Source organism: Oncorhynchus tshawytscha, linkage group LG02, assembly GCF_018296145.1.
Source record: "Oncorhynchus tshawytscha isolate Ot180627B linkage group LG02, Otsh_v2.0, whole genome shotgun sequence".
Lineage (NCBI taxonomy): Eukaryota > Metazoa > Chordata > Actinopteri > Salmoniformes > Salmonidae > Oncorhynchus > Oncorhynchus tshawytscha.
The window spans coordinates 70,710,272-70,737,931 of record NC_056430.1 but is presented as its reverse complement, the minus strand read 5'-3'; the positions used below and the strand labels follow the sequence as shown (position 1 = coordinate 70,737,931).

At 43.4% G+C, this 27,660-nt stretch overlaps 2 protein-coding genes across 5 annotated transcripts in view; both read left to right on the top strand.

Annotated features, from left to right (window-relative positions):
* pld5 (phospholipase D family, member 5) overlaps positions 1-9,177 on the top strand; it is a 9,569-nt gene extending 392 nt beyond the window's left edge. The window contains exons 2-10 of the mRNA XM_042303898.1: positions 3,468-3,604; positions 3,874-4,057; positions 4,322-4,430; positions 5,292-5,419; positions 6,105-6,302; positions 7,414-7,565; positions 7,892-8,057; positions 8,350-8,440; positions 8,672-9,177. Of these exons, the coding sequence (XP_042159832.1) occupies positions 3,468-3,604; positions 3,874-4,057; positions 4,322-4,430; positions 5,292-5,419; positions 6,105-6,302; positions 7,414-7,565; positions 7,892-8,057; positions 8,350-8,440; positions 8,672-8,901 (1,395 nt within the window). The 3' untranslated portion in view covers positions 8,902-9,177. The remainder of the gene's footprint in view (positions 1-3,467; positions 3,605-3,873; positions 4,058-4,321; positions 4,431-5,291; positions 5,420-6,104; positions 6,303-7,413; positions 7,566-7,891; positions 8,058-8,349; positions 8,441-8,671) is intronic.
* A 1,774-nt stretch (positions 9,178-10,951) lies between these two features.
* The window catches only part of LOC112263645 (girdin-like), a 28,901-nt gene continuing 12,192 nt past the window's right edge, over positions 10,952-27,660 (top strand). The window contains exons 1-19 of one of the 4 annotated variants that reach the window (XM_042303887.1): positions 10,952-11,022; positions 11,709-11,839; positions 11,947-12,038; positions 14,563-14,668; positions 17,062-17,131; positions 17,969-18,027; positions 18,235-18,318; positions 20,724-20,843; positions 21,499-21,668; positions 22,948-23,029; positions 23,591-23,749; positions 24,093-24,239; positions 24,578-24,722; positions 24,964-25,148; positions 25,325-25,817; positions 26,152-26,425; positions 26,651-26,777; positions 27,068-27,198; positions 27,450-27,591. In XM_042303887.1, the coding sequence (XP_042159821.1) occupies positions 11,777-11,839; positions 11,947-12,038; positions 14,563-14,668; positions 17,062-17,131; positions 17,969-18,027; positions 18,235-18,318; positions 20,724-20,843; positions 21,499-21,668; positions 22,948-23,029; positions 23,591-23,749; positions 24,093-24,239; positions 24,578-24,722; positions 24,964-25,148; positions 25,325-25,817; positions 26,152-26,425; positions 26,651-26,777; positions 27,068-27,198; positions 27,450-27,591 (2,649 nt within the window). In that variant the 5' untranslated portion in view covers positions 10,952-11,022; positions 11,709-11,776. Of the gene's footprint in view, positions 11,023-11,076; positions 11,840-11,946; positions 12,039-14,562; positions 14,669-17,061; positions 17,132-17,968; positions 18,028-18,234; positions 18,319-20,723; positions 20,844-21,498; positions 21,669-22,947; positions 23,030-23,590; positions 23,750-24,092; positions 24,240-24,577; positions 24,723-24,963; positions 25,149-25,324; positions 25,818-26,151; positions 26,426-26,650; positions 26,778-27,067; positions 27,199-27,449; positions 27,592-27,660 lie in introns of those variants that run through there. The other 3 variants (XM_042303892.1, XM_042303890.1, XM_042303880.1) reach the window with 3 other exon arrangements.

The window sequence follows — 27,660 nt, the reverse complement described above, 5'->3', positions numbered from 1 at the left end:
TTCATTCCTCACCTTCCTTTTTTATTCTTTAGAATGATTTGTGTATATTATTATTCATTATATTATACAGAATTGGGTGTTAATGTCCTTACAGAACATACTGGCTCATTTCGGTTGCGTAACTTTTCTCGCTGCGATTTGAATGCTTGATCATGAGATTTGATTGGTTGATTATAATATCCAGAAGAGTAGGCTTTACTTGTAATTAGTTGCATACAGATACAATTGGTCACAGAGAATAGTGTTTTGTAAATTATATAATTAACTAACATGTTGCTGTGGAATTAAAAATGCCAGAAAATGAAATTCTGGGTTTATGCTGGGATAGTTTCTGTGAAAGGTCTGACTGGTCTGGCTTGTATTTATTGCGGATGAATTTCCCTATGGGTATTAACACCAGCGAAACGTGGCGAGGTCTTTGACTCGGTTAAATTAATTGAAGGGAGGAGCGGTTCCCTCGTTCCCTTGGCGCGACAGACAAAGTGCATCCGGGCTGTTCGAGACAGACAGAGAGGAGAGTAGATGATGGCCCAGGTTTGAAATCGACTTGACAATATTTTTCTATGTGGACTGGCCATTCTCAACATGTTATAGCTGAGGAGTGACACTTTTTGTTTCACTAGCTGTCAAAAGTTGTGTTGTTTTTTCTGACTTCGACAAGTCTTTGTTTTGCTTCACTGGCAAAAGTTTCATAGGTTGTGAACGATGGTACATTTCTGACTGCTTAAAAGGCTGCTGGAAAAAGGGGGACATTTGCACTGCTCCTTCACCCAAAGGCACTAAACAAGCTGACAAGGGGCCAGAGCGGGATGGTGATGTAAATACTAAATCTAGCTGTCAGAAGTTTTATTGGTTGTGTTGGCAAATTCTTGACTACATAGAATCTTTTTAAAAAATACAGTTGTGGAAGAAGTGTTCAGGGCAAAGCTCCCTCACCCAAAGACAGTAGACACGCTGGCAGGGGCCAAGGGAGGATGTTGATTCAAATACAAAATGGGAGAAAAAAAGAGAGAAAGAGAATACATAATGTGATGGTGACAGCCACACACAGCGCAACACTGATACAGGCGCCGTCAACAGTCGTGCCAAAGGGCCAAACAACCGAGATAATAAGATTGCAGGAGTGTCGAGCTAAGCGAAACAAAACTGACGGCCCGCACTTTTAAATGAAGAAAAAAAATAGGGACTTCTTGAGAATACCTCTCAGAAGAGAGATCTGTATTCTGAGAGATCTGCCCTCAATTAAAGCTACATACATCAAACCCATAGGAGAAGGAAGAAGAAAAATGTTCTCTTTACTTTCCCTCAAGGGGATGTGTCTTCAAGACACAATACTGTTGTATAAAATAGATACTTACACTCAGGGGTGCAACTTTCATTGGGGCATGTCCCCCAACATTCTGAATTTGCATTTTTGCCCTCCCAGTTTTATCATTGGAATGTGATACAAAACGAGGCAACGGCGTGTTTTAGGACCATGAGCATGCCTCCGAGTGATCGCGTAGGCTGTTTAGAGTGTTTATCTGACTGGGTAAAAAAATATATATATATATATATACAAAAAAATATACAATAATGATGTACCCCCCCACGTCTGAAACCGAAGTTGCTATAAAACATTTATACTATTAAACATGTCATTTACATCTACTACACATAGTGTTACAATACATACATTGAACTAAGTAAGGATTGTAAACAGACAACAAAAAGACCCCATAAAGTAGTACACGGTCTCAATACAGCAAAGTAGCCGGTTGAGCAAAATCCTTTCAGCTCTGATGCGCCTGAACAATTCAGGCGGGCGTAGGGCAGCTGTAGAAAAGCCCTACATACCTAAGCCCCTGTTCTTTTACTTCAATAGAACAGTGTTTTCCTTCTTTCTTTTCTTTAAACGTAGTTTTACTGTGAATCAAATTTGCCTTCAGTTTGGTTTGGAAGTGTAAGGTTCTGTATTTATTTTCTTAGTCAACCTCGTGTTCTGTTTCGTTGTGTTCTTGAACGTAGCCCAGTGTCTTTGTGTTCTTGAACGTAGCCCTGTCTTTCATTTTTGTTCATTGATTTCACCTGTGTTCGTTTCTCACCTGGTCTCATCAGCTCCTTATTTAGTTCCGTTCATTCTGTTTGTGCCTCTGTGCGGTACTGTTCGTTTTGACTCTACGAAGCCTTTTCCTAGCTCGTTTGTGAGAACCAGTTATAGCCTTCAGTCCTAGTTTTGTTTCTCCTTCCTGTTTATGCCCATTGCCTGCCTTTGACCACGATTCCTGCCTTCTACGAAGGCGAAATAAAACACCTGCCGTGCTCTGCGCGGGAATCTACACCTTTTTCTCCCTGAGTATTCATTACAGGAAGACTGTTCCACTTCACTTGTCCCCTCAGCTTCTTCTTAGCATTATAACAGCCTTCCGTCTCCAACCTAAACTCAAGTGTTCCACTACAGCATATACTGTATCGTTTGTGGGAGGATGGCAGGATCTCTAGAATAGGACATCCACCATCAATATTCAATATATTACCATTAGACCTTAAACTAGCATCGTCCATTCTCAGACCATTTCATTTGGCATGCCTGGAGCTAGCCACTGGAGGATTGCAGCCGAGGAAATGTGCTTCGCAGCCTCCAATGAGAATTGATTACTTCCACTGTCCGGCTCAGACGCACTCAATGCCTGCTTTAAATATGGACCATACCTTCCTCTGTCACATCTGATGTCTGACTACACAGTCCAATGACGTTCTATTTGGATTGTTGATTCGTTAAATCCTGACTGCTGATCAATTGTATTGATGATTGATATTCAAATCTAATGTAGGATGATTTTCTTGTTGTGTAACACCTGAGACCTAATGGACTTGTCAATAGTTCATCTAGTCAGTTTTGCTTCTTGGCTGAGAGTAGTCCTAATCAGGAAAGAAGAGATTGAGGTGCATTTAATAAATCCATTGAGGTTCCTCTCAAAAACGGTTAGTTTTGCTCCCTTGGCTGAATTTCTATTAGTCATAATCTGGGATGTAAACAAATTACAAGGGGAAAGATTGAGATTTAGGTTGAGGTGCATTCAATATCTCCATTGAGGTTCCTTTTAATTACACTCAGGAAACATTACAACTGTTTACTGGGTTGATGTGGATCATGTTCTTTATGGTTTTAAATGATTTTACAATGGAAAACAAGTATTTGTGCTACCTATTGGATACCTCCAGGGTCGTATTCATTAGGGCACACCGTATCTAAGTATTTTGCAACAGAAAACAAAAATGACCCTTTCTCATTGGACAAGTCCAGGCTGTCCATCCATGTTTCAGTCTGTTTGCTGCCTAATGAACACAATCCTGATTTGATGTGTTGTGTTTGTCTCTCTGTCTTTCGGTCCCGACAGAAGTCCACTTTAGTCATCCATATTTCATTCTATTTTCTTCTGTTTGGTGTCTAATGATCATGATGTGTGTTCCTCCCTGTCTTCCAGTCTCAGCAGAAGTGCATAGCCATCTTTGCTCTGCTGTGCTGCTTCGCTGTGCTGGTGGCTCTCACCTTCTCCGCGGTAGACGTCTGGGGGGAGGACGAGGACGGAATCACAGAAGAGAACTGTAACAGACACTGTCGGTAAGAGGTACAGGAACTATAATCAAGGAACCCAGAACCAAATACTTGCGCTAGCTAAATGAAAGTCATTACAAAGGTCCTAAACCGTCTGCAGGGCTAACGATCTGTAACAAGTACAGCTATAGATATAGCCTACAACATTGTCATATTGACAGGAGTCAAAATCGTCCAAGGCCCTAAGATGCTATCGTAAACATAGACCATAGATGTCTGCATCATCGATTTCAGATATCTGAAATGATGATTAAAACTGTATGCTTTCTCATCAGCATTGTCCTTGTGGAGAACATTCCAGAGGACCTCCCCCTTTCCGTAGATGGTACAACCCACGTTCCCCTCTCCACAGGCCTCAACAGCCTGTTGGACCAGGCCAAGCACTCAGTGGAGGTGGTATCTCCTGTCTGGAACCTCAACTCATGGGACCAAGAGACATGGCCCAACTCTGACACACAGGTATCATGTAACAAGAATGCCACTTTTACTTCTTCATCTTATTCAACTTCTTCTTCTTCATCATCATCATATATCACAAACTATAAAACTATATAAAACAAATGTTCTACTTTGGCAAAGTGCTATTCCATTATATCAGCAGTGCGCCCAGCAGCAGAAATTGATACTAAGCCACACACAACCTGCAACAGTCTTTGGATAAGGACATTCACAGAGCAGAGGGAATAATAACAGTCATACTGTACATATCCTTTTATGTCTCAGGGCCAGCTTCTGTTCCAGAGACTGCTCAACCTCAAGACTCGGGAGGTTAAATTGAAGATTGCCAGCAGTCTCACAGACTCTGCTGAACTGCAGAAACTAACAGAGCATGGTAAGTGACACTTCATTCATATCACTCCACATAATATACGAAAACAGCAATGTATTATTCATTGATGGCCTATAGTACTGTGTGTGCTCAATTATGCATACGGATGTAAGATCTTAATTTAATCACTATTTTGTCTTTGAGAATTTTCCTGCACGGCAGAAATGCAAACTTGTAGTGAATTTGAGTTTTTAAAAGGCTTCTAAAGTTGATAATTTCCACTTTGAAAATTCAGACTTGATTTGCCCTAACAAAAAAATATATCAACCCCTACAAAAATGTTAATTAATTATAATTACATAATAATTCAAATTTCCTCTTGCTGCATGATTATTTTCCTGCTGTAGCAAACTTACTCAAATTTAGACCCTACATCTGTAGGCTACAGTGTCTCATATTTATCTAAAGGAAAGCAGATACAGCACTTTCTATAACATTTTGTCATACCCGTGGTATACTGTCTGATATACCACCTCTGTCAGCCAATCAGCATTTAGGGCTCGAACCCCCCTGTTTGTACAATGTTTTCTATAACATCCATCACAGTATGAGCTCCACTCTCACTCCCTGAGCTCTCCGGCAAACTTGAGTCCACAAGGTCAAACAACATGAATGTGCAAATGGATCCAACTTAACTGCTTCCTTGTCAAATTGGGCTGCCTCCTGCCTTCAAGGCTGCCTGTACGTCTTTCTGTCAGCCACAGGCCACATTGGCCTTTCTTCTCGAATGTGGCCGTGATTTAAAGGTCCAATAGAGACAGGGCTTTAGAAGCCTAAATGTTTGTCTGGAGGTTGTGCCCTTCAGCAAGGCACTTTACTGCCTCCTTCAGTATTCTTCTTCCCTGACTTCATTTCCCCCCTCAGGTGCAGAGGTTCGCTTTGTGAATATGTCAGCTCTGACCAGAGGCGGACTGCACTCCAATTTCTGGGTTGTTGATAGGAGGCATGTGTTCATTGGCAGTGCCAGCATGGACTGGAGATCACTGTCCAAGGTACCAGTTCTAGACTAGGGTTTCCCTAACTCGGTCCTGGGTCCCCCCTGGGTGCATGTTTAAGTTTTTGCCTTAGCACTGCACAGCTGATTCAAATAACCAACTCATCATCAACCTTTGATTATTTGAATCAGCTGTGTGGTGTTAGGGCAAACACCAAAACGTGCACCCAGGGTGGGCCCCAGGACCGGGTTTGGCAAACCCTGATCTAGTCCATTAGTGATTAGAGAAGTGAATACCTGGCACTTTCATGCCCTAATGCCAGCTGGTGGTAGAACTCCCATTGAATGTAATTAACATATTGGCCAATGAGGAGTCAAAACACACACACACACAACCGCACACACACAACCAAACACACACACAGTGCAAGACAACAGAAATCTACACACTCTAGCAGAAATGTCGGCAGAGAACAGAAATGTCTCAAGGTCCTGTGCATGCAATAATGAGCTGTCAGCAGTCTTTGTCAGCTGAAATGAACAGGTATATAGTCCACAAACACAATACACTGAAACAAACAATGTTTTCATCAGACAAGTATTCACTTATAGTGCATATAACTAGTCTGTTTGAGGAGTCTCTCAGCCGCCCAGTCAACACACTCATTCTCTCTTTAATAACCAGACTGTCAACCACATTGCCTCCTCCTCTCCCTCCGTCTCTTCCCTGCATCTCTCCACAGAGGAAGGAGTTGGGGGTGGTGGTTTATAACTGCAGCTGTCTGGCTATAGACCTCCATAGGGTCTTCTCCTTTTACTGGCAGCTCCAGAACAGAGACTACATCCCTTCTATCTGGTCTAAGAGAGTCACGGCCCTCTACGGCAAGGACAGCCCCGTAACGCTGTACCTCAATGATACAGAGGTTACCGCTTATGTGTCGGTGAGGATTCGTTATTATGTACTATGTATTACATAGAGCAGATCAGCGGAGGCTGGTGGAGGGAGGAATCGGAGGACGGGCTGCGTTCCATTTCTTCCATCCCAGGTATTACAATGAGCCTGTCCTCCGATGTATAGTGACACCAGCCACCACTGGTCTACAAACTATAACATTGTCTTGCTATTGGAGTTTTGGAGTTATGTTTCTACACTCTTGTTGAAATGGAGTAGAATAACCATAACTAACCCTAACCCTAACTAACCCTAACCCTAGCTTAACATAACTTACCCTAACCCTAGCCCTAACTAACCCTAACCAACCCTAACCAATCCTAATTTACCCTAACCCTAACTAATCCTAATTTACCCTAACCCTAACCAACCCTAACTAACTCTAACCCTAACTAACCTTAAATAACCATAACTAGCCCTAACCCTAACTAACCCTAACCCTAACTAGCCCTAACCCTAACCTACCCTACCCCGAACAGATTGCTTTATCAATTATTAAACCGACGCTCACCCGGGTGATTAATCATGTAAATGTTACGCAGAGAAACAAATGAAACGTCTCCGTTCGACGCACCAGCGTCTAATTTGACAGTAATGAATCTCTCCATCCCCCTAGGGATGATGTGTTGATCAGCTACAGAGAACACATTCATCATCATAACAGGAAGTAATGATGGTACGGCGTCCTACTGTGATGCTGCTGTTGGCAAAACCTTGCCCTCCTCCTCTGCCTCCACTCCCCTCAGCTCACTTCTGACAATGACGCATGTTGGGGTTATGTCCGTCCTCGTTTCGACCCGCTACTCCCCCTACGTCTCAGACTATATTAAGTATTGAGACTGCTTAAAATGTAGGAAATGGGAAATGGGAAAATAACCTTTGTTTTGAAAGTGTGAAATATAGGCTAAAAGGGGGCTTTGGTTGTCACATAGAAGGCAATAATAAAGTGAAGCTATGAAACGCTGAAGCTTATTGAACTTATTGAAACAGTTGACAGTCTTCAATATAACCTGCAATCGAAACAAGTCAAATTGAATCATTTGAATTTGTGTTTCATCTTAATTGTGATGCCTTTCTTGGTTCCCTCCTTCCCTCCTCAGACCTCTCCTGACCTCTTCTGTCCAAAGGATCGGGCCAAGGACATAGATGTCATACAGCATGTGATGCAGGAGGCCAAGTTGTTCATCTACATCTCTGTCACAGACTACCTTCCCCTACTCACCAGAAGGTCTGGAGGGCCTTTAGTTTCAAGGTGATGCTTCCCAATATCCGATAATGAGCCTATTCATCTTTTCACAATGTGCTCATTATAGTCGGACCAATGGCATAACACGTATATATCATACAAGCTCTAGCTATACCTTCTGCAATCTGAGTGCAGCCGTAGTTTGCATCCGTGCCCTTGATTTCTGAATTTGAGAGCCCAAACCCTCCGCTTTGTAGCAAACCAAGTGGCAGGGATGCCATTGGCTGAAACACACATGAAGGATTGTGGCTCAAAGTGTTCTTCTAAGACCCTGTGGTCCTCTGCTGTGCATCTCATTTCCTGTGACTTTGTGACCCCTTCCATCGACACAGATACTGGTCTCCTATCGATGAGATGATACGTGAGGCTGTGGTCCTGCGAGGGGTCAAAGTTCGCATGCTCATCAGTTTCTGGAAGCAGACCCACCCGCTCACCTTCAACTTCATTATGTCCCTCAAGTCACTGTGCATGGAGCTGGCCAACTGCTCCCTAGAAGTGGTGAGTGAATGAAAAGAAAGACTGTGAAATGCCTAGAGATGAGAGATGTACTGTATATTACACTCCAAAATACCATGTACTGTAGCTGGTTTTACACAATCACTACTTTTGAGGTCTAAGAACATTGATCTTGGACTAGATTATTCCTTTCAGAATAAAGTGGCTCAGGAATTCAGATGTATGATGGCTCATTGAGTGTTAAAGCAACGTGAAGCCGTACAGTGCACTAGCATTGCCTCTATTGCGGTGGATATCGATTTGGTTTTATGACTTTAATCTTCTGTTCCTGCAGAAGTTTTTTAGCAGGAGGGAGCAGATGGCTAATAGTCAACCAGGAATCAACCACAATAAGTACATGGTGACCGACAGTGCTGTGTACATAGGTCAGTGATCCAGATGTCACTGGGAATCTACTGTATCATTGATTATACAATTATACAATACCCCCCCCCACACACACACACACACACACACACACACACACACACACATATTTTGGAGAGGAGCAAAGCGTCAACCACAATTCAGCACTCCCTAGAGCTAGTTTGGAATGCAGTACCTTGCTCAGGGCACAACGGTATGATATCTGACATGCGCTGCCTCTATTTCCTCAGGTAGTCACGACTGGGTGGGGAGTGAGTTTGTCTATAACGCTGGGACCGGACTCGTCATCAAACCAACACAAACTCTCAAGGAGAGGGGCGCCACAATCCTGGAACAGGTGAAGGCTGTATTCAAGAGAGACTGGCATTCGCGCTACGCTAAAACCCTCCAGGCCAGTAACAGGACTCCAGAGGGTAGCAAATACAGGAACCTCCACAACAACCAGAGGTCAAGAGTCTGACGGATAACAAGGAGGGTAAAGAGACCTGGAATGAGTCTAACGACCCCTGTTAATAAACTACCAGCACAACTTTCCCTTTAACTTGTCATGAAACAAGGGTGTATTCACTAGGAGCTAAACAGACGCAAACAGTCCGAAATGGGGTGGGACCAAGTTAAAATTGTCCGATATGAAACTCCTAGTGTTTAGAGCGTTGGACTAGTAACCGGAAGGTTGCAAGTTCAAACCCCCAAGCTGACAAGATACAAATCTGTCATTCTGCCCCTGAACAAGGCAGTTAACCCACTGTTCCTAGGCCGTCATTGTAAATAAGAATTTGTTCTTAACTGACTTGCCTAGTAAAATAAAGGTAAAAAATAAATATGCATGAGTGGCGTGGAGGTCGAACATAAACAACTATTCTAATGGTGTCATTTCTTTCAGGACCTCTACATTTACACACACTGAAGTATATATGCATTTTGTATTGTCTGATTATGCATTCAGTTTGACAAGAATACCTCAGTATTTGAACCTTTTCTAATAATCTATATAACCAGAAAAAAAAAAATCATAGTAAACATAAAATGCTTTGCCTTAATTATATTTCACATGCCTACATGGAGACGACCTCTCTTTCTAGACTTATTGTCATATAAACAAATGACAATATAACTGGTAGGATGTTACCCTGTGTGCAATTGCATGGCATGCCTTTTGGGGGAACTGCCAAAATGACCCCCCCCTCCCCTTCTCAGTACACACACACGCTCAACGACAAGAGGACAATTTAACCTAAAGCAGAAGATTATCATTATACAGAAGCCAGTAGGCCTATGTAAGTAGGAATGATTCATTAACGTACATGGAATGTACATTATATTTATGATACATTTATGATACAGTTTCTCCTTGTTGATCCATAATATAATGTGAACTTATTTTATACTTGACTGTAATAAAAACGATACCTCGTCCTTATTTCCACTGTTCTGAAACAATTCCGACTGGAAGTAGCAGAAAAACAAAGGATATAATGGCCACCACTTCGGCCTAGTAAAGGGGAAAAGTGTAGGAAATTAATCATGGGGCTTACTTTTCCCATCAGGGCTGTATTTTTGGGGGGGAAAACAGTTAACTTCATGCCTAAAATCTATGTTTTATAATGCTATTCTACACATTTTGTCATGAGGCTATGAGAAAATCTTGCAGTTTTAAAGCAAATTGTCTACTATTTACACATTTTGCCATGAAGATGAGAGAGAATTTAGCTGTTTTAAAGATAATTTCCTGCAATTCTACAGATTTTGCTGTTATACGCTATATGGGGGCACCCCGACCTCCAAGTTGTGTAATAATCATTTGGTTGGCGGTCCCCTGGAGGTCGGGGGCCCAGGGCACGTGCCTTGCGTTCGTGCCGGGCACCACATGAAGCAACATCAGGAGTGTGGTAGTACTTATTTTGAACACATGATGGTGCTATAGTATTATATTAGATATCAAATGGCTCTGGGTTGACACTGTGTAAATGGATTCAATGAGAGATGATAATTACTTTTTCATGTTCAGTTAGTTGTATGTTCACCGCAAAGTTTGATATCAACCTTTTTAGTAAGTTTTATCATAGACTAATCATGTTGAAATTACAGCCTAGGCTTACTCGTGTTGTAAATTGTTATAAACATGTAATGGGGCTTATCGTTTGAAAGTTTTTTTGTTTGGATTTGGATTGCAGTTTATGTATCTCCTCAATTTGTATGATACCATGTTTTGCTCTTTTTCTGTCCAAATTGTATTTTGTTGTTAGGGAACAGCCATTATGTAACCTATGGTGGTGATATGGAATGGGAAACGTGCTTTCCATTCCTGCTTCTTCTAGTGAAGAGTTGCGTGGCTTTAGCATTACCCCTCTGTTGCTTATGGTCGCTTTGTGATGAAAAAGGACCTGCCCCCTCCCAGCGATGAGGAGAGGAGGGGATGGAGAGGGTGGGGTGGGGTGGGTGCCGTTGTCATGGCAACAAGATTAAGGTCAAAGATATTTTAGACAGCTCTATTAGCACTTTTTGCTCCTGCGGATTAGCACCAACTCGGGATTATTTGATATGGTTGGTGGCATCGGGGATGTGCGATGGTTTGACTGAGGTTAGTGTGTTGTCAGTCTCGTTTTGTCATGACAAAGATACCGACCGGTGCAAAAATACAATGTATTCAGAGTGAGAGATCATTGTAACTTTTTTTGCATTTAGTGTAGCTACTTACCCGGCACTGCGTCACTTGTAGGTTGAGTGTCCGCAACAGAACGTCAAATTGTAGCTGGTGGATACTGATACGCGCGTGCATGTGTTTTTGTACAGGAAAGAGAGTGAGGAGTGGAGAGAAAGAGGGAGGTAACGTTAGGTATGTGCCACCTGACTGCCTGCAGATGCCTTTGCAGCAGCAGGGAATGGACCTTCCGAAGGATGTAGGTGACAGAATACATTTGCGGGGGAAATGCCAATGGAATTTTTTTGAACAATGCGTGTCCACGGCTACATATCGTCATCTTTTCAAAACAAATGATGTAGCATGTTAGTTTGTGTACTTGCGACACAAGTGCGTACGGGACTATTATGCAGTCTCACTGCGGCTGCAGCAGGGAGCTACTTGAATTCTCAAATAGTTTTACTAAAGCGACAGGATCCCGGCCGACCACAAGAAATGCAGCAGGCTTTCCCACAATGACAGTGGCTGTGTCCTGCGTTTCATTCACCTCTAGGGATAGGGCGAATGTTTGAAAAAAGAGTGTTCTGTGTTTATCAAGCAAACGATCTCTCTTTTGACGTCTACAGAAGTCCTCATCAAATCCAATATGTTTTGCTGATAAAGGATCGATCAATCGTCAAGGACATCGATCAAGATGGAAAGCGAGGTTTTTCTTCCCCATCTGGAGCAATTTATGCTCAGCCCGCTTGTCATTTGGGTAAGTACCCTTCTGCATGTTAAAAATGTAGCTATGATAAATGTCCGTGGCGTTGATTTTCCTATTAATAAGCAAATAATGATGTTTTTATTTTTTGTTTTGTTTAGGTGAAGACATTTGGGCAAAACTATGGGAACATGACATTGGATTATCCCGAGTTACTGGATGGGGTCGTTTTGAACAAGATCATGATTCAAATGTAAGTTTAGTCTGTTTTTGTTTTGTTTAGTTGCACATTTTGCCTATGCACTGCAGCCAATAAGGAAGTTGGCTCTATGCCGGCCTGGTGTAGCCTAATCCAAGCCAATGAGCAGCACTGTCCAGATAAAACAGTTAGTGTAGCTGGAATTTGACACATTTTGACACAGCCCATGTCAATGATTGGCTTTATCACCCGCTTCTGCTCGTCTGACAGCAAGCTACAGTGTTGCTCATAATGTTGCTGTGATCATCCATGCTAATAACGAGAGAAGTTACATAATAATAGGCTATTTAACTTGGTTGTATTTTGACAATAAACCGAGTGCCAGTCTCTCTGCTATCATGCTAACTCCTTGTCAGTAGTGGTCATGTTTGGTGTGACAATGACATCAGTGGAGTTAAGAAGAGCACAAACAGATCTGGGACCAGGCTGTTTTGACTCCATTTTGACTCCATTTGGGCATGCTATAATTAGAGTGAGTTCTGCTGCCAACTTCATGCAAAACAAAATGTATGTACAAAGTAATATAACACTTAACCTGTTTGTACTTCAGTCCTCTCAGAATTTCGCCACATTTTGGGAATGCTATTTTTAGAGCTCTAAATTGTGCTGGGTCGGTCAGGGTCATTCTGCCTGACATTTAGTGTTTTCAGAATGAAGTTGTGTTCTTGTCTGTTTCTGCGTGTCGGCTAGTGGATACAGCTGTTACTAATACAGCACAGAGCTGCTGAAGTTCTTGTTAACTAGTCGATGCAGCACAACAGTGTGTGCTTTGTCACTCACTTGCCCTGAAGGAGTTCATTGTTGTCTGTCTGTCTGTCTGTCTGTCTGTCTGTCTGTCTGTCTGTCTGTCTGTCTGTCTGTCTGTCTGTCTGTCTGTCTGTCTGTCTGTCTGTCTGTGTCTGTCTGTCTGTCTCGGTCAAGAATATGTATTGTAACGTTTCTAATTGGTTTCCAGAAAAGGTCGAGTCTGAGTCCCAGATCACTTAGTGCAGTCTTTCCAGCTCCCATTGCTGATGTGACAATGACAGCGACGAAGTTGACAAGACATTACGAAACAGATCTGGGACAAAATAGGTCTTAAAGGAAGTCTTCAAGAGCTCATTGAGTAGCTTATTGTTGGGGTACCTTATGGCTGGGAGAATTATCATCGTCACCCACCTAATCATCACAAACTGATGTCCCCTCTGATAGACAGTCATTAGTGTGGCTGGGGGTTTGTTAGACCCAGGCTGTCCAATGAAAAGGCACTATAACCCCAAATAACAACTTTTTATTAAGGTTAGATATAGCCTAGCTCTGAACCTAAACAATATCAATATTTAGGACTAATGTAAGTTATGTTTGAAGGAATCCAAATAACTAGAGGTTTAAATATATATATATATGTATATATATATATATATATATATATTTATTTATATATATATATATATATATATATATATATATATATATATATATATCCTGTCTTCTTTGGGATAAGAGCGTCTGTCATAGTCTGGCTAAAAAACAATACACACACACTCACACCACACACACACACACACACACACACACACACACACAATGCTGGGGCCTGCCGGTGGTTTAGGATAATCCCTTGGATTGCATGGAGACCCTCTGGATTAGGGGCTTGTTGATAGTGTTTAGTTTTATGTGGAGAGCGAGACAGATGGCAGGGAGGGAGACAGTAGTGGCTCAGAGACCTACAGGAGACTATGGGGTCATCCTCATTAGGGTTCACAGTAGTGACACATTTTGCAACGGGAATCGAAAATGTGTGTTTCTTATTGGACCAATTCAGGTAGTCCTTCCCTGTTTTGGAATGTTTGCTTCCATTTTCTGCCTAATGAATATAACCATGGACAGATACCAAGGTACATCCTATCTGTTACAGGAGGCTGAGGCCAAATAGGTTTAGGTCACTGTGTCAGTCAGATTGCCAGTCATTAGGGAAATTGAAATGGCTGGGAAGGGAGTGGATGAGTGAAGGGAGGGCTCTTTTAGGTGCTTGAGTGGAGTAATGCTAGCCTGGTCCCAGATCTGTTTGTGCTGTCTTCCCAACTCGCACGTGTCAAGGACCATAGGAGTTAGAAAGACTGAGCAAACAGATCTGGGACCAGGCTAGAGTGGAGCAGGCTGATGCTATGGCTAGAGAGCAGCTACCATTTGGCTGTGAATTCATCATGCTATGAGCCTGACAGAGGGAATGATGTAATGGGGCAGAAAAAGAGGGAGAAACAGAGAGAGAGCTAGAAGCAGGTTTGATGAGAGTTAAAGCCAAGTTTAGCCAGATGTACTATATCTTTATAGCACCTGGCTTACCACATAACTCACCACCTCTGTGGCTGTAGAAATAGCATCTAATACATCTTAGAAATAGCATTTATATGTAATGTCATTTCATATCCTTCAGAAATCACAGAGGTAACACTTGCCCATCTTTGTGGATGTAGCTGAAATACGTTGTTGTAATTAAGTTGCTATAACGTTATTATAATGTTTTCATTCTCCTCAGAAATCCCAAAGCGACTCTTCCGAGCGTCAACAAAGTGAACGACGACCCCAGTCAGAGGATTCTGAACCTGACCGCTCTCATCCGTCAAATCAAAACCTATTACCTAGTGAGTTGCAGTTCTGGATGTTCCCTCTTAGTTAAGTTTCCACCATTAAACATTCCTCCCTTTTATACTGTGTGGAACATTTGAGTTTAAAAGATTGGCAAGTCAAACCACATTCGTTCTAGGGAAGGGACACGCAAACACACACACACACACACACACACACACACACACACACACACACACACACACACACACACACACACACACACACACACTCACAGTCTCAAGATTTGCATGATGGTAAGGGTTAATACCCTCTAAGTGAGGAGAGCAGCTCTCTGCACATCTGGCCCACAGCCCTGGCCTGATCTGGTCGGCCACCAGGCCACCCACCAGACTGTCAACCAGCCTCTTCTTAAGACGACTGCCCTAAATATCACCACATCCACCATGTAAACATCTCTGCAATCAGTGTGTGTCGTTAGGCAGGCTACAGTAATGCCTGTGCCAGACCTACAAGGCTTTGGAATGACCCATTTGGGTGGGATCACGACAGAGAGCGAGAGAGTCCCTCTCAGTCACAGCTGTCTATCTGTCTAATGCTGCGGTTTAGATGAAAGCAATTGTAGTAATTAAAAACAGAGCAATTATACAGACATAAGGTCAGTTTTAATTTTACCTTTATTTAACTAGGCAAGTCAGTTAAGAACAAATTCTTATTTTCAATGACGGCCTAGGAACAGATTTGTACCTTGTCAGCTCGGGGGTTTGAAAATATGGTACGTTGTGAATGTGTGATAGCCCGAGACATACTTTATATTGTTATATTTCCAGTATGGAGATCATTTTTGAAACAGAATGTATTTAGCTAGTTTGTTTGTATGAAACACAATTATTCTAGTGTCTGTATTTATTTACAGGGTATGCATTTGTACAAACCCTCATCATACAGCACACACAGTGTGTCATTACAGTATATCATCTAGAAAAATCCATGAAGACTGATAATCTTTTGAAATGATATTGTCGTCGTTTATACATAAAGGGTCTGTGGTGTGTTTACCACAGTCGAGTACCAGTTCAATCTCATCATCGCAGCAATCTACTTTCCCAAGGGTTTGATTTGGATTCCGGAGGGAGAGTTCAATCACTTCTAATTCTTGCTCAGCAAAAAAAAAAAAAACAGGAAAGAAACACCAAGAACAATCAAGATATCTAATGAATTCCCCTCAGAATGTCCTATGGGCCCTGGTCAAAAAGGAGTGGATTGCAATTTGGGAGGTATGCTAAGATGGCAAATGAAGACGGCAGCTCTCCTCTCTCTGCAGTAATGTAGGCTACAATGCTTGATCAAAAGATGAAATGGAGTCTGTTTCCCAGACACTATCATTTCAGGACAGATTCAAATTCTGTCATATTTAGACATAGTTATTTTGGGATGGAATTGGCCTAGTTTGTGTTAGTCTTAGATTTGTGCATTTTGTGACAGGATTTTTAAAGATATATATTTTTTGTCATATTCAGCTGCAACGTTGCAGCTGTAATCTCTATGTCAAGTTTATCCAAGTCCTATTTTGTGTGTAGTGCACCAATCACTGGTTGAAGAGATGATTTTATCTCAACTCTGCTATAAACCGCAGTCAGAAAAATGGACTTCACTTCATAATCAGATTTTAGCTCGAGGGGGAAATCAAAGTGACCCCAGAACCCAGTCCCTTGAACATTCCTCACTGGAAATGGGTCGCGGTCACTGGAAAAATGTACTGGTTGGTTGGATGGCAGTGGTTGATTTTACTGCATCACAGCTGCATGGCTCGCCAGACTGGAACTCTCTTACTAGGGACTTTACTAATTGTTTCCTGGACGTAAGAGGGGTCCTGGTTTTCCCAATGGGAAATTAAACACATTAAACACATTACACATTCACACCACATTAGCCTAGCTAGCCACTGTAGCGACCAACAAACAGACATGGGTTCAAATAGTATTTAGTCTCTTTCCAATACCTTCGCTGTGCTTGATTGAGCTTACCCTGGCACAATGGAATAGTCCCTAAAGTGCAAACTCCGCCCGCCTGGCACTCGACGCAGGCTAAATAAAATGTGCTACATATTTGAAAGAACATACAAATATTTTTTTTGAACTCAGGTCTGGTCAACAATTCCCCAGACTGGAAAGTGCCTTGGCACCACTGGCATTATAGGCTGAAAGGTTTATGTATAAAAAGCACCAAAGAAACTGCCCATTTCTTACAGCCATTCTGGTCCCTCTCCGTCTGTTGGCACCAAGTCGACATATTTAAATGCCTGACTATACAATCCCAACCCTACTCATTCAGACAGCATTGGCCAGATCCCAACAGTGTTTTTTTTTTGTCCTCCTGTCTCACTCTTTCGTTGTCCTTTTCCGTACCCACGCTCCCTTTCTCATCCCCCCTTTTCTCCCTTTCCTAGGAGACTCTGAGGCAGCTGATCATGATGCCTTTACCCAACGTGTTGGTGCTTGGCAGGACTCCTCACTGTGGTGTGTTTGCCCACCATGCCCACACCGTCTTACATTCTGTTGAGAAACCCAAAGAGAGAACAGTACACCCTTTGAATTCTATGTGATGTACAGTACTACTATAGTTCCACAGATGTAGCATCTTCATTTGATCACCCTGTTGTTGCCGGAAATGTCAAACTTGTATTGTATTCAATGTTTAAAAAGACTTTTAAAGTTGCTCATATCCACTTAAAAATGTCCGACTTGATTTGCCCCATCAACACTTTTATCAATCGCTACAAACATTTTCATAAATTATAATCCACACAATAATTCATATTTCCTGTTGCTGCAGGATTCTTTTCCTTCTATGAGAAAGTGGTCAAATGAAGATCCTACCTGTAGACTTGGTTTGCCAGTCACACACGTCCGTTGAGAGACTAGAAATACCAACTGTATCTGTGCTGCGTAGATAAGTACAGTTTGTAAGATGATTGACACCATCATACAGTTTGCAGTATCATCCTTCCATTTGTTGTCCATGACATACCGTGACATAATATAATTATTCATATTAGTAAACTGAACTCAAACCAGACCAGTTAATTTGCAATGTTGCCCTATAAGTTGACCTCAAAACCCCTATAAGACAGACTTTGAGGGCCTTTGCTGTCTGTGTGTTCAGCAGATGTGTAATTCAAATGCACACCATCAGTCTGATAGATGTGCTAGCCTTGGTGACAGGCTCTGGCCTGGTGAGTGACCCAAATTCACACAGCAGCCTGCCTCAAGTTAGACTACATCTGAATGTCCTTTAATCATTGACTTTAATCTGAATTTAATGTGGGGGTTGTATTTTGGGGGTTTTCTCCTCAGAGCAAAGTCTGGAGGAAATGAAGAAATTACTTCTTCTCTTATTGGGCTGTGCTGTCCAGGTAGGAGGAGTTGGAGAGGTGTGTGTAGTTGTGTGCGTGTGTGTGTGTGTAGAGGGGGGGTCTGGAACGATGTTGTTTTAGCTAGCTCATAATTGAGGATTTGAGGGGGACCCCTGTTTCACCTCACCAACAGGATGTCCGTCCCCCAGGCTAGGCTACACACACTCATTAAGACCCTAATCTACTATACCCACTGTGTGTTTTCAGTGTGAGAAGAAGGAGGAGTACGTCGAACGCATCCAGACCCTTGACTTTGACACGAAAGCAGCAATAGCTGCTCATATCCAAGAGGTAGAGTAACTCGCTCCACATTGCGTTTGTCCCTGGTCTGTGCGTGACAAGGACAGCAGTAGAGTTGGCAAGACAGATCTGGGACTCAGGCTAGCTTGTTCCACATTCAGTAACATGCATGTTTCTCTTATGTGGAAGTATTAGTGATTGAGAACATGACAAGGGCAGGCTAGCCATTTGCAGACTGTTTTATAACAACATGCACCAAACTGTGTTGTGTTTTAAATAATGATCCTTTTTTAAAAAGCATTAGAAACATTCATTTGACAATAATCTGTTAAAGGTCCTGTATAAACACCGGGCTTTTAGTAATGAACAGCAACATAATAAATCCATTTAGCATGTGTGAATACATTTTACATGTGTGTGGTCCCGGGAATCAAACTCACTACCCTGGCATTACAAGCACCACACTCTACCGATTGAGCTACAAAGGACTACGTGGATAGCTTTTATACCACATTTATTTATTTAGGAGAACAATAATACCTTTCATTGCATTTAGTTCACATGAGAAATGACGTAATTATTTCCCTCAGGTAATAGAGGTTCACATGGAACTTAAGGTCAAAGGTAATTTTTATTAGGATCCCCATTAGCTAACGCCGTAACGCTAGCTAATCTTCCTGGGGTCCAACACCAATTAACAAGACATTACAAAACCACAATCAAGACTTCACAAACATTCAACATGTAGACCATACAGACGATTCAAATACCTGACAGGAAACACATTTAACATTCAGTTGATGCTTTCTATTTCCTGTCCAGTCATATGGTCTATTGCATTAGATGTTGTTTTATTTTATTCTTGAAGGTGGATTTACTTTTTGCCTGAGAAATATGGATTGGTAAAGATTTCCATTCAGCTATGGCTTTATATAAAACTGTAGATTTAAGGCGATTTGTCCTTGGCTTAGGTTGTTTTAGCTGCCCTGAATTTGCCTGTCTGGTTTGGTGGTCATGCGTGTTGCTAGTATGTAATAACTGGACTGAAAAGTTCAGTGTGTTTTTAAAAAAAATAGAACATTCCTAAAGAAAATCAGAAGACTGGATAGTCATTTATTTTGAACGTGAAGCCATGAGAGATTCTGATGCATTTGGATAATATTCATACGGACAGAGCAAACCAGGCAGCCCTGTTTGGAGCCATTTGGAGCTTTTTTAGACCTTTCTTTGCTGCAGATGACCATATAACTAGACAGTACTCTAAGTGTGATAAGACCAGGGATTGACCATATAACTGGACAGTACTCTAAGTGTGATAGAACCAGGGATTGACCATATAACTGGACAGTACTCTAAGTGTGATAGAACCAGGGATTGACCATATAACTGGACAGTACTCTTAAGTGTGATAGGACCAGGGATTGACCATATAACTGGACAGTACTCTAAGTGTGATACGACCAGGGACTGCCCATATAACTACACAGTACTCTTAAGTGTGATAAAACCAGGGATTGACCATATAACTAGACATTACTCTAAGTGTGATAGGACCAGGGATTGACCACATAACTGGACAGTACTCTAAGTGTGATAGGACCAGGGATTGACCATATAACCAGACAGTACTCTAAGTGTGATAGGACCAGGGATTGACCATATAACCAGACAGTACTCTAAGTGTGATAGGACCAGGGATTGACCATATAACCAGACAGTACTCTAAGTGTGATAGGACCAGGGATTGACCATATAACTGGACAGTACCCTAAGTGTGATAGGACCAGGGATTGACCATATAACTGGACAGTACTCTAAGTGTGATAGGACCAGGGATTGACCATATAACCAGACAGTACTCTACGTGTGATACGACCAGGGATTGAATTACCTGATTCAGTGAGCTAGATGTTACATACTCTGAACAGGTCACAAGCAATGCAAACTAAATGAAAAGGCTTTCTGATTCCCCAGGAACGAATACCAAATGAACGTTGTAGCACGTGTTGTCTTGTCTGCGTGACAATGGTGCACAGTGTTCTGCCACTGTTACTCAGCACGACCATCAAGCGCTTATTGGGGACAGTGTGCAATGAAAAATGAAAAACTGTCATTGCATTGCCAGTCTTCCATTGTAGCCAATCTAGTCACAGAGGCACTCCTACTTGGTTGCCAATAACATGGTCCAAACATTGTCATTTGAAACACATGTGCTGGGTGTTTCGCAACATTCGAGGATGTGTCTAATAACACACATAGATGCTGCTAAAAGACCTGCACAATATTACCCTATACTTGACCACACACACTAACATGTTTTTAGGGTAATTTATTATGGAGTGGTACCTATGTACAGTATCATTCCACGTACTGCTTTGAGGTACATGTATAGGGAGAACGGAGTGAATGGAATGGCATGTGTTTGATTTGATCTGTTCCTCCCTGTGATTGGTCAGGTTACCCACAGTCAGGACAGTGTATTGGACCTCCATTGGCTGGAGGCCAGCGAGCTCTGTGCTGAGGACCTGGAGACCCTGTTCAGACGCCTGGTGGACCAGAGAGACACACAGCTGGAGGTAGGGGGTTATAAATGGGTTATGGAGGGGTTATGAATGTGTTATGTTCTCCTTATATGGGCCTGGTGGGCCAGAGAGACAGACAGCTGGAGGTAGGGGGTTATAAATGGGTTATGGAGGGTTAGAAGTTAGACACACAGCTGGAGGTAGGGGGTTATAAATGGGTTATGTTCTCCTTATATAGGCCTGGTGGGCCAGAGAGACACACAGCTGGAGGTAGGGGGTTATAAATGGGTTATGTTCTCCTTATATGGGCCTGGTGGGCCAGAGAGACACACAGCTGAAGGTAGGGGGTTATAAATGTGTTATGTTCTCCTTATATAGGCCTGGTGGGCCAGAGAGACACACAGCTGAAGGTAGGGGCCACTGTTGACACACTGCACAGTGTTTATAGGTTTGACCTTGCTGAGTCATACAACATATTGCTGTGCCATAAAATATTCTGTAAGTCTTACTAGACTTTTATAGCAGTAGTTACTTATTGACTTTCTATATTGATCTGTGGTGAAATGGAGGAAGTTGAAATGGAGGAAGTTGAAATGGAGGAAGTTGAAAGGGAGGAAGTTGAACTTGGAATGACAGGTGAAGGAGAAGTGTCATTTCCTGTCCTATTTTCATCTTTCCTCCCTCTGTTCTTTTCTCCTCCCCACCCCAGACTATTTTAGAGCTAATGCAGGAGATAGAGTCCACCCCGTCACCCTCTCCGCCCAGCGCCCAGTCCCCCAGTGACTGTCCCAGCATGCAACAGCAGGCAACCTCCCACCAGCACTTGTCTGTGGAGCTGGCCGACTCCAAGGCCAAGGTCAGACGGCTGCGCCAGGAGCTGTGAGTAGTCAGATAAGGACACTCCCAGACCCAACCCTCCCACTCAGTGGTCATAAAGTAACCTGGGCATGACAATGACAGCCATGGGGTTGGCAAGACAACATAAACATATCTTGAATGCAGGCTAAGCATAAATGTATTTGAAAGGCACAACCCGTCATTTGTATCAGTAGTGCAGTACTGCTTGAGGACTTTCTGAGCCATCTTCCACCCAACTGGTCATTGTGTTTAGAGGATACATATGTAATTTCCCTAACCCAGCGTTAGAGGATATACTGTATGTAAGCCTTCTTTAAAGAACTCAAAAGCACCCTAGGGCATCTTCATTTCCTGTTTTATATTCTGTACAACATTTGAAATAGCATGAATAAGACCAACTAAGTGTTTTTTTTTTCTCGAGTTGTCTCCACATATGTTTGGAGGTTAAACAGTTGAGCTGTGAGACAAGGCAAACGGTCAACAGTAGAGAGAGAGAGAGAGAGAGTCATCCTGAACGGATACAGGAGAAGGTGTCTGGGGATAGTTTGGCCCAGATTCTCTCCTTGGCATGACCCTCCAGGGCCTTGCATTGCCATTGTCCCACTTTGGCCCTCTTCCTCCCTGCCACCCCCCAAACCTGATTCAGCCCTCCATCTCTCCTCCTCTTCTCTCTTTTATCGCTTTCATTGTCTAACTGGGATATGCTGACTCTAGCCCCCGGACTGTACAGCAGTACAGTATCCTCATAATGCAACCCAACACTATCTGTTCTGTTCCTAGAAATGTAATAGCTTTTGGTTGTAGTGCACACTTGATGTCAACAAAGTGATAGGTTTGTGAGAAAACATGTACGACAGAAGCTTTTCTCCTAGGGATTCTAAAAAATGCTCATGCCGTAGTACTGGCCAGTATGTTGCTACTTCCCAGGGAAACTGGGGGTGGAGGAAGTGATGGTCTGGGTGCTGCAGTGTGTGGTGGAATGTGGCCAAGCATGCAGGAGCCAGGCATCCCATATCTGCACTCGTAGAAAAAAGGGTCCCAAAAGGGTTCTACATGGATCCAAAAGGGGTTCTTCAAAGGGTTCTTTTGAACATGTTAAATGTCTTCTCCAAGAGCTGTATATAATGGCTGTATGACTTGACCTACTGTATCTGTCTGAGTGGATGGGGGGTAGAAGTCGGGACTGTGCGTGTGGCGCGCATGCATGCATGTGCGGCAACATTAAGAAAAGCTATGCATACTTACACCATCCCTCTCCACCTCTTTCTATCCCCTCCCTCCATCCCTCCCTCCCACTCAGAGAGGAGAAGAGTGAGCAGGTACAGGACTGCAGACAGGAGCTGGAGAACATGGAGGCTGAGTTCAACAGGATTCAACAGGAGGTAGAGAGAAGTGACGCACGCATACACACACACACACACACACACACACACACAGACACACACGCATGGACCTCCTCTCTAACCCTCAGTAACATGACACACAGTATCCTTACTTCTATCAGAGATTATTCAGATGAATGTACACTATGCTTTAGTGTAGATAAAGCCTTAGTGCTTAGCTAGTGACAGTGGCTACACCTCAACACTGTTTTCTACAACAGTACAAAAGCTGCAGCTTGATCTCCTGAGTTCCTAAATCTGTTTTCCTGAAAGGAGAAAGAGAGATTGCCTATTTATTTTCATGCCTAAAACATGGGTCTACATCAACTGGGTTACATGGTCAGGGAAACCTCCCATAAATTCAATGAAATTCAAAGACTTTAATCTTCAAAAGATACATACAGTGTAGATAGTTTTGTTTAAACTGTAGATTTATTATAAGACAGGAGCTACTTCCCAGCATTTTCCTCTCCCCACTTGAGAGAACTTTTGCCGTATATTTACCTCACGACGTTGTCCCATGTATGCTAAAACCCTTTCCCGTGTCGGTGTCCGTATCAGAACTCTGTGTTGCTAGCGGAGGCCCGGTCAGCCCGTACGTACCGTGACGAGCTGGATGCCCTGAGAGAGAGGGCCATCAGGGCTGACAAGCTGGAGAGCGAGGTGGGACGATACCGCGAGAAACTACACAACATGGAGTTCTACAAGGCCAAGGTGGAGGTACGGTAGCGTACGGAGAAACACATTCAATACTCAGACTATAGCATGATAAACAGCCAAAATGAAAACAAAATGATGTTTTATCTTAAAATGTGAATTTTGTCCACTGTTAAATTTATATCAGAACGTTTCAGAATGCAAAGCACCACAGCTACTAATTTTTCAAATCAATTGTTAAGGTTTTACAAATGACTGTTTTCGCACTTTGCAAAAAACGTAGCTAGATCTCAAACAATACTTCACGTATTTCATCATTTAACAATTGACATTAATCCGCTGTTATCATGTACCCGTCAGGGGTTTCTTTGTTTGTAACAGCCTTGATTTGTGTCTCATCTTGTAGGAGCTGAAGGAGGATAACTCTGTGTTGCTGGAGACCAAGGCTGTACTGCAGCAGCAGCTGGAGGGGTGGAGGGCCCGCTCTGATAAACTACACCAGCTACAGAAACACAGTCTGCTGCTCAACGCCAGGGTCCACGTCATGGAACAGGTAGAAAACATGGACTATTATGCAGTGGATTACATGTATGTAAACGGTGGTCAATATCAACATTGTGGGGAAACAGGTTAAAGGTTAAGGGAAGGATGGGGAAGGGACTGGTCTTAGTGCAGGGGAGGATGTGTATTGGAAGATACATGCGATGGAACAGGTTGATGGACTAAGAGGATCATACTGTACATGCTTGGATTATGTTGTGGACATGTGTGTGCCATGGTCAAAAGGTCATACTTTCCCACGAAGATCAGATCGAGAAATAGGAAGTTGAATATCTTTAGAATAACAACGTCATCTCCCCCTCGTCCTCTCTCTCTCTCGGCCCTTCCCAGGAGAAGGAGGTGGAAAGGAGGCGCATGGAGGAGCTGCAGGAGGAGAACCTGGCCCTGGAGCTGGCCCAGAGGAGGAGCATGGAGGAGTCACAGCACCTGGGATGGGAGCTGGAGCAGCTCTCCAGGAGCCCCGACAACTCACAGGGTAAGGCTGACAGTCTACTCTACCCACTTCATCTGCCCTGTGGGAACAGTGGTACTTATGGGAAGAGAAGTGGCGTGTGAAATGTCATTCTAAAGTTAAGAACTATTCTATATGGCACAAAAAGGATACCTTCAATAAGATCATTCATTCAGTCATGATCTCACCTGTCTGTTCATAGTGGAGGTTATGTAACAGCTAGTTCGTATTCCTGTCATCCTTTCGGTCTGATGGCTGTGTTCAGGTCAGAAGTCTCTGGGTGAGGAGGTGGTTGAGGGGACCAGGAGTCGTCTGCTGAGGCTGGAGAGAGAGAACCAAAGCCTGCTCAGGACCGTAGAGGAACTGAGAGCTGCTGACCTCAGCCTGGGACCGCAGCACAACCATAACCATGAGCACACGTGGAGGGACGGCCAGCGACCCACAAACACGGTAACTAGCCAGGGACCACGACACAAACATGAACACAATAGGCACACACAGCTGCTCAGGCAGCACACGTACAACCATGAACCCACACATTCGGATTCCGGCGACTCTATTTAACTATAGCAGTGAACGGTGCTATTTCCATGTGAAAATGTTGTTTGTGTTTCCTTGTTTATTAGGCTGAGGTGGTTAGAGAGTACCTTGGCAGTTTAGACAACACCTCCTGGGAGCAGTCTGAATTGGTCATCAAAGAGGATTGTGACATTGACATAGACACATCACATCACAGGGACCCAGAGTGCAACGGAGTGTCGGTTGACCTAGAGGGAGAGATTGACCGACTGGAGAGAGAGAGCGAGACCCTCAAGGAGAAGATGGACCTTCAGAAGCAAGAGAAAGGCCAACTTGAAGACGGAGAGTCTTGCGACCTGAGTGACCCCATAGCTGACCTGGAAGCTGTAGCTAAAGACAACACCTGCAATCTCCTTCAACCAGGCGCTTCAGTGTCTCTGACGCGTGATACCTCACCCTACTCTACTCGGGAGAACAGTAGCACGGGGCTGCAGGCGAGGGCTTCCTCTTCATCCACGAAGCACACAGAGCGTCTGGAAGCGAAGTGTAGAGCCCTGGACACAGAGAACCAGCGGCTTCAGGCTGCCCTGGACAACACAGGTTGGTCTTCTGTGAGAATGTTGTGGTACTGCTGTCTCTTTGTAGCGTTTGGCTCTGTTGCGTTAGATACAGGGGCATTGAATGGGCAATGTGATGCACTTTATTTGTTCAGGGATCCATTTGCTTGTTGATTTTTGTGCTCTGTATGCCTGCTAACCTAATAATTGATGATTGGTGATTAATGAAGTAGCCTATATTCATTCATAATTATTATTATTTATTTTTTATCCACCCACGCCCCACCCATCCATCCATCCATCCATCCATCCAACCTTCCATCCATCCGTCCATCCATCAACCACACCCCTCCATCCATGCATCCATTCACCTCCAGGCCGGAAGCTCCAGCGGCTGGAGGCCGAGGTCCACGAGCTGGAGGCTGAGAACCAGATCCTGCAGGCTGGGCTGGAGGAGCTGAGGATCTCCTCGCGGCGCATGGAGCAGCTGGAGCAGGAGAAGCAGACCCTGGAGCAGGAGGCTTCAGGCCTGGAGAGAGACAAGAGGAGGCTGGAGAAGGAGAACCGCAGGCTGAGGCAGCAGGCAGAGATCCAGGACTCTACCTTGGACGGGAGCAACCTGAGGGTGGCTAGTCTGGAGAGAGAGAACAGGTATGATGCTAATGGTCACCATGGTATGATCGTGGTGCTAGCAATGTCAGGGTTGTGGGTTCGATTCCCGCTGCGTTCACATGTATAAAAAGGTATGCACTTGTATACAAATGTATCTACTCATATACAATACAATATACAAAAATGTGTGCCCTCACTGTACTGTAAGTTGCTTTGGATAAAAGCATCTGCTACATGGTTTATATTTCTATTATATTATAACAGGGGGATGGGGAAGGAGGTGGAGAGGCTGAAGGAGGTGGAGGAGAGGGTCAAGGGGCTGGAGAGGGATAACAGAGAGCTGGCCAAGCAGGGAGCGATCAACCAGAGGGCCCTGGTCACCCTGAGAGAGGTGAAGCTACTCAGATCAGCATTAGCTTCTTATGTGTGATACTCATGTATTTCAGTGTGCCTGACATGACAGATTTGTAAGTTTCCTTATGGGAAGATGAAGTTAAGCGAGCTTGAAGTCGTGGAGATTTAGATCACATGTCATGAATATATATCAATTGTTTTTGATTTAACAGCTCTGATAAGTAGGTCATTGGTCACAAGAGCTTTACATGGCTGCAAGAGGAGTCACTGAACTGAAATATGCGATGATACAAAAAGCAGATATTTCTGACCGTTGTTCCTCTGTAGGAGTTGGTGAGTGACAAGCTGAAGACCCAGCAGAGGGAGAATGAGCTGGAGAGGCTGGCCCACGAGCTGGAGATGAGAGTCCTCAACCAGGACACATCACCACAGAGTGACGAGGAAACTCCAGATACCAGGTAAAACACTGGACACAGCGAGGTTCGTGCAACTCATTTAGTCTACCCCCCACAAACCAGGTTAGGTGATAGTTACACAAATCTTCATTTAAGTTTGTGAATGACTGTGTTATACACATGACAATAGATTGGTGAGTTATTTTCCAATAAAATCAATTACAATCAGTGACAAAATACAGAAAAATATGTCTACTTTTCCCTCCCCAACGTGTTGTTCTAAATCCCCCTTTATTTTATTTCCCTCTCCCCAGTAGGTTCAAGATGTTGGAGTCTGAGCTGGAGTCGTCTCTGAAGAGGTCCCTGCAGATCAAAGAAGACAAGATGGCTGCCGTTGAGGCTCGTCTGCAGGAGTCCTCCACCCTCAACCAGCAGCTACGTCAAGAGCTCAAGACTGTGAGTCTGGCCTAAAGTTCCTCGGTTTCAAAGGGAAACTATACCTTGTCTACATTCATTCACTTTTAC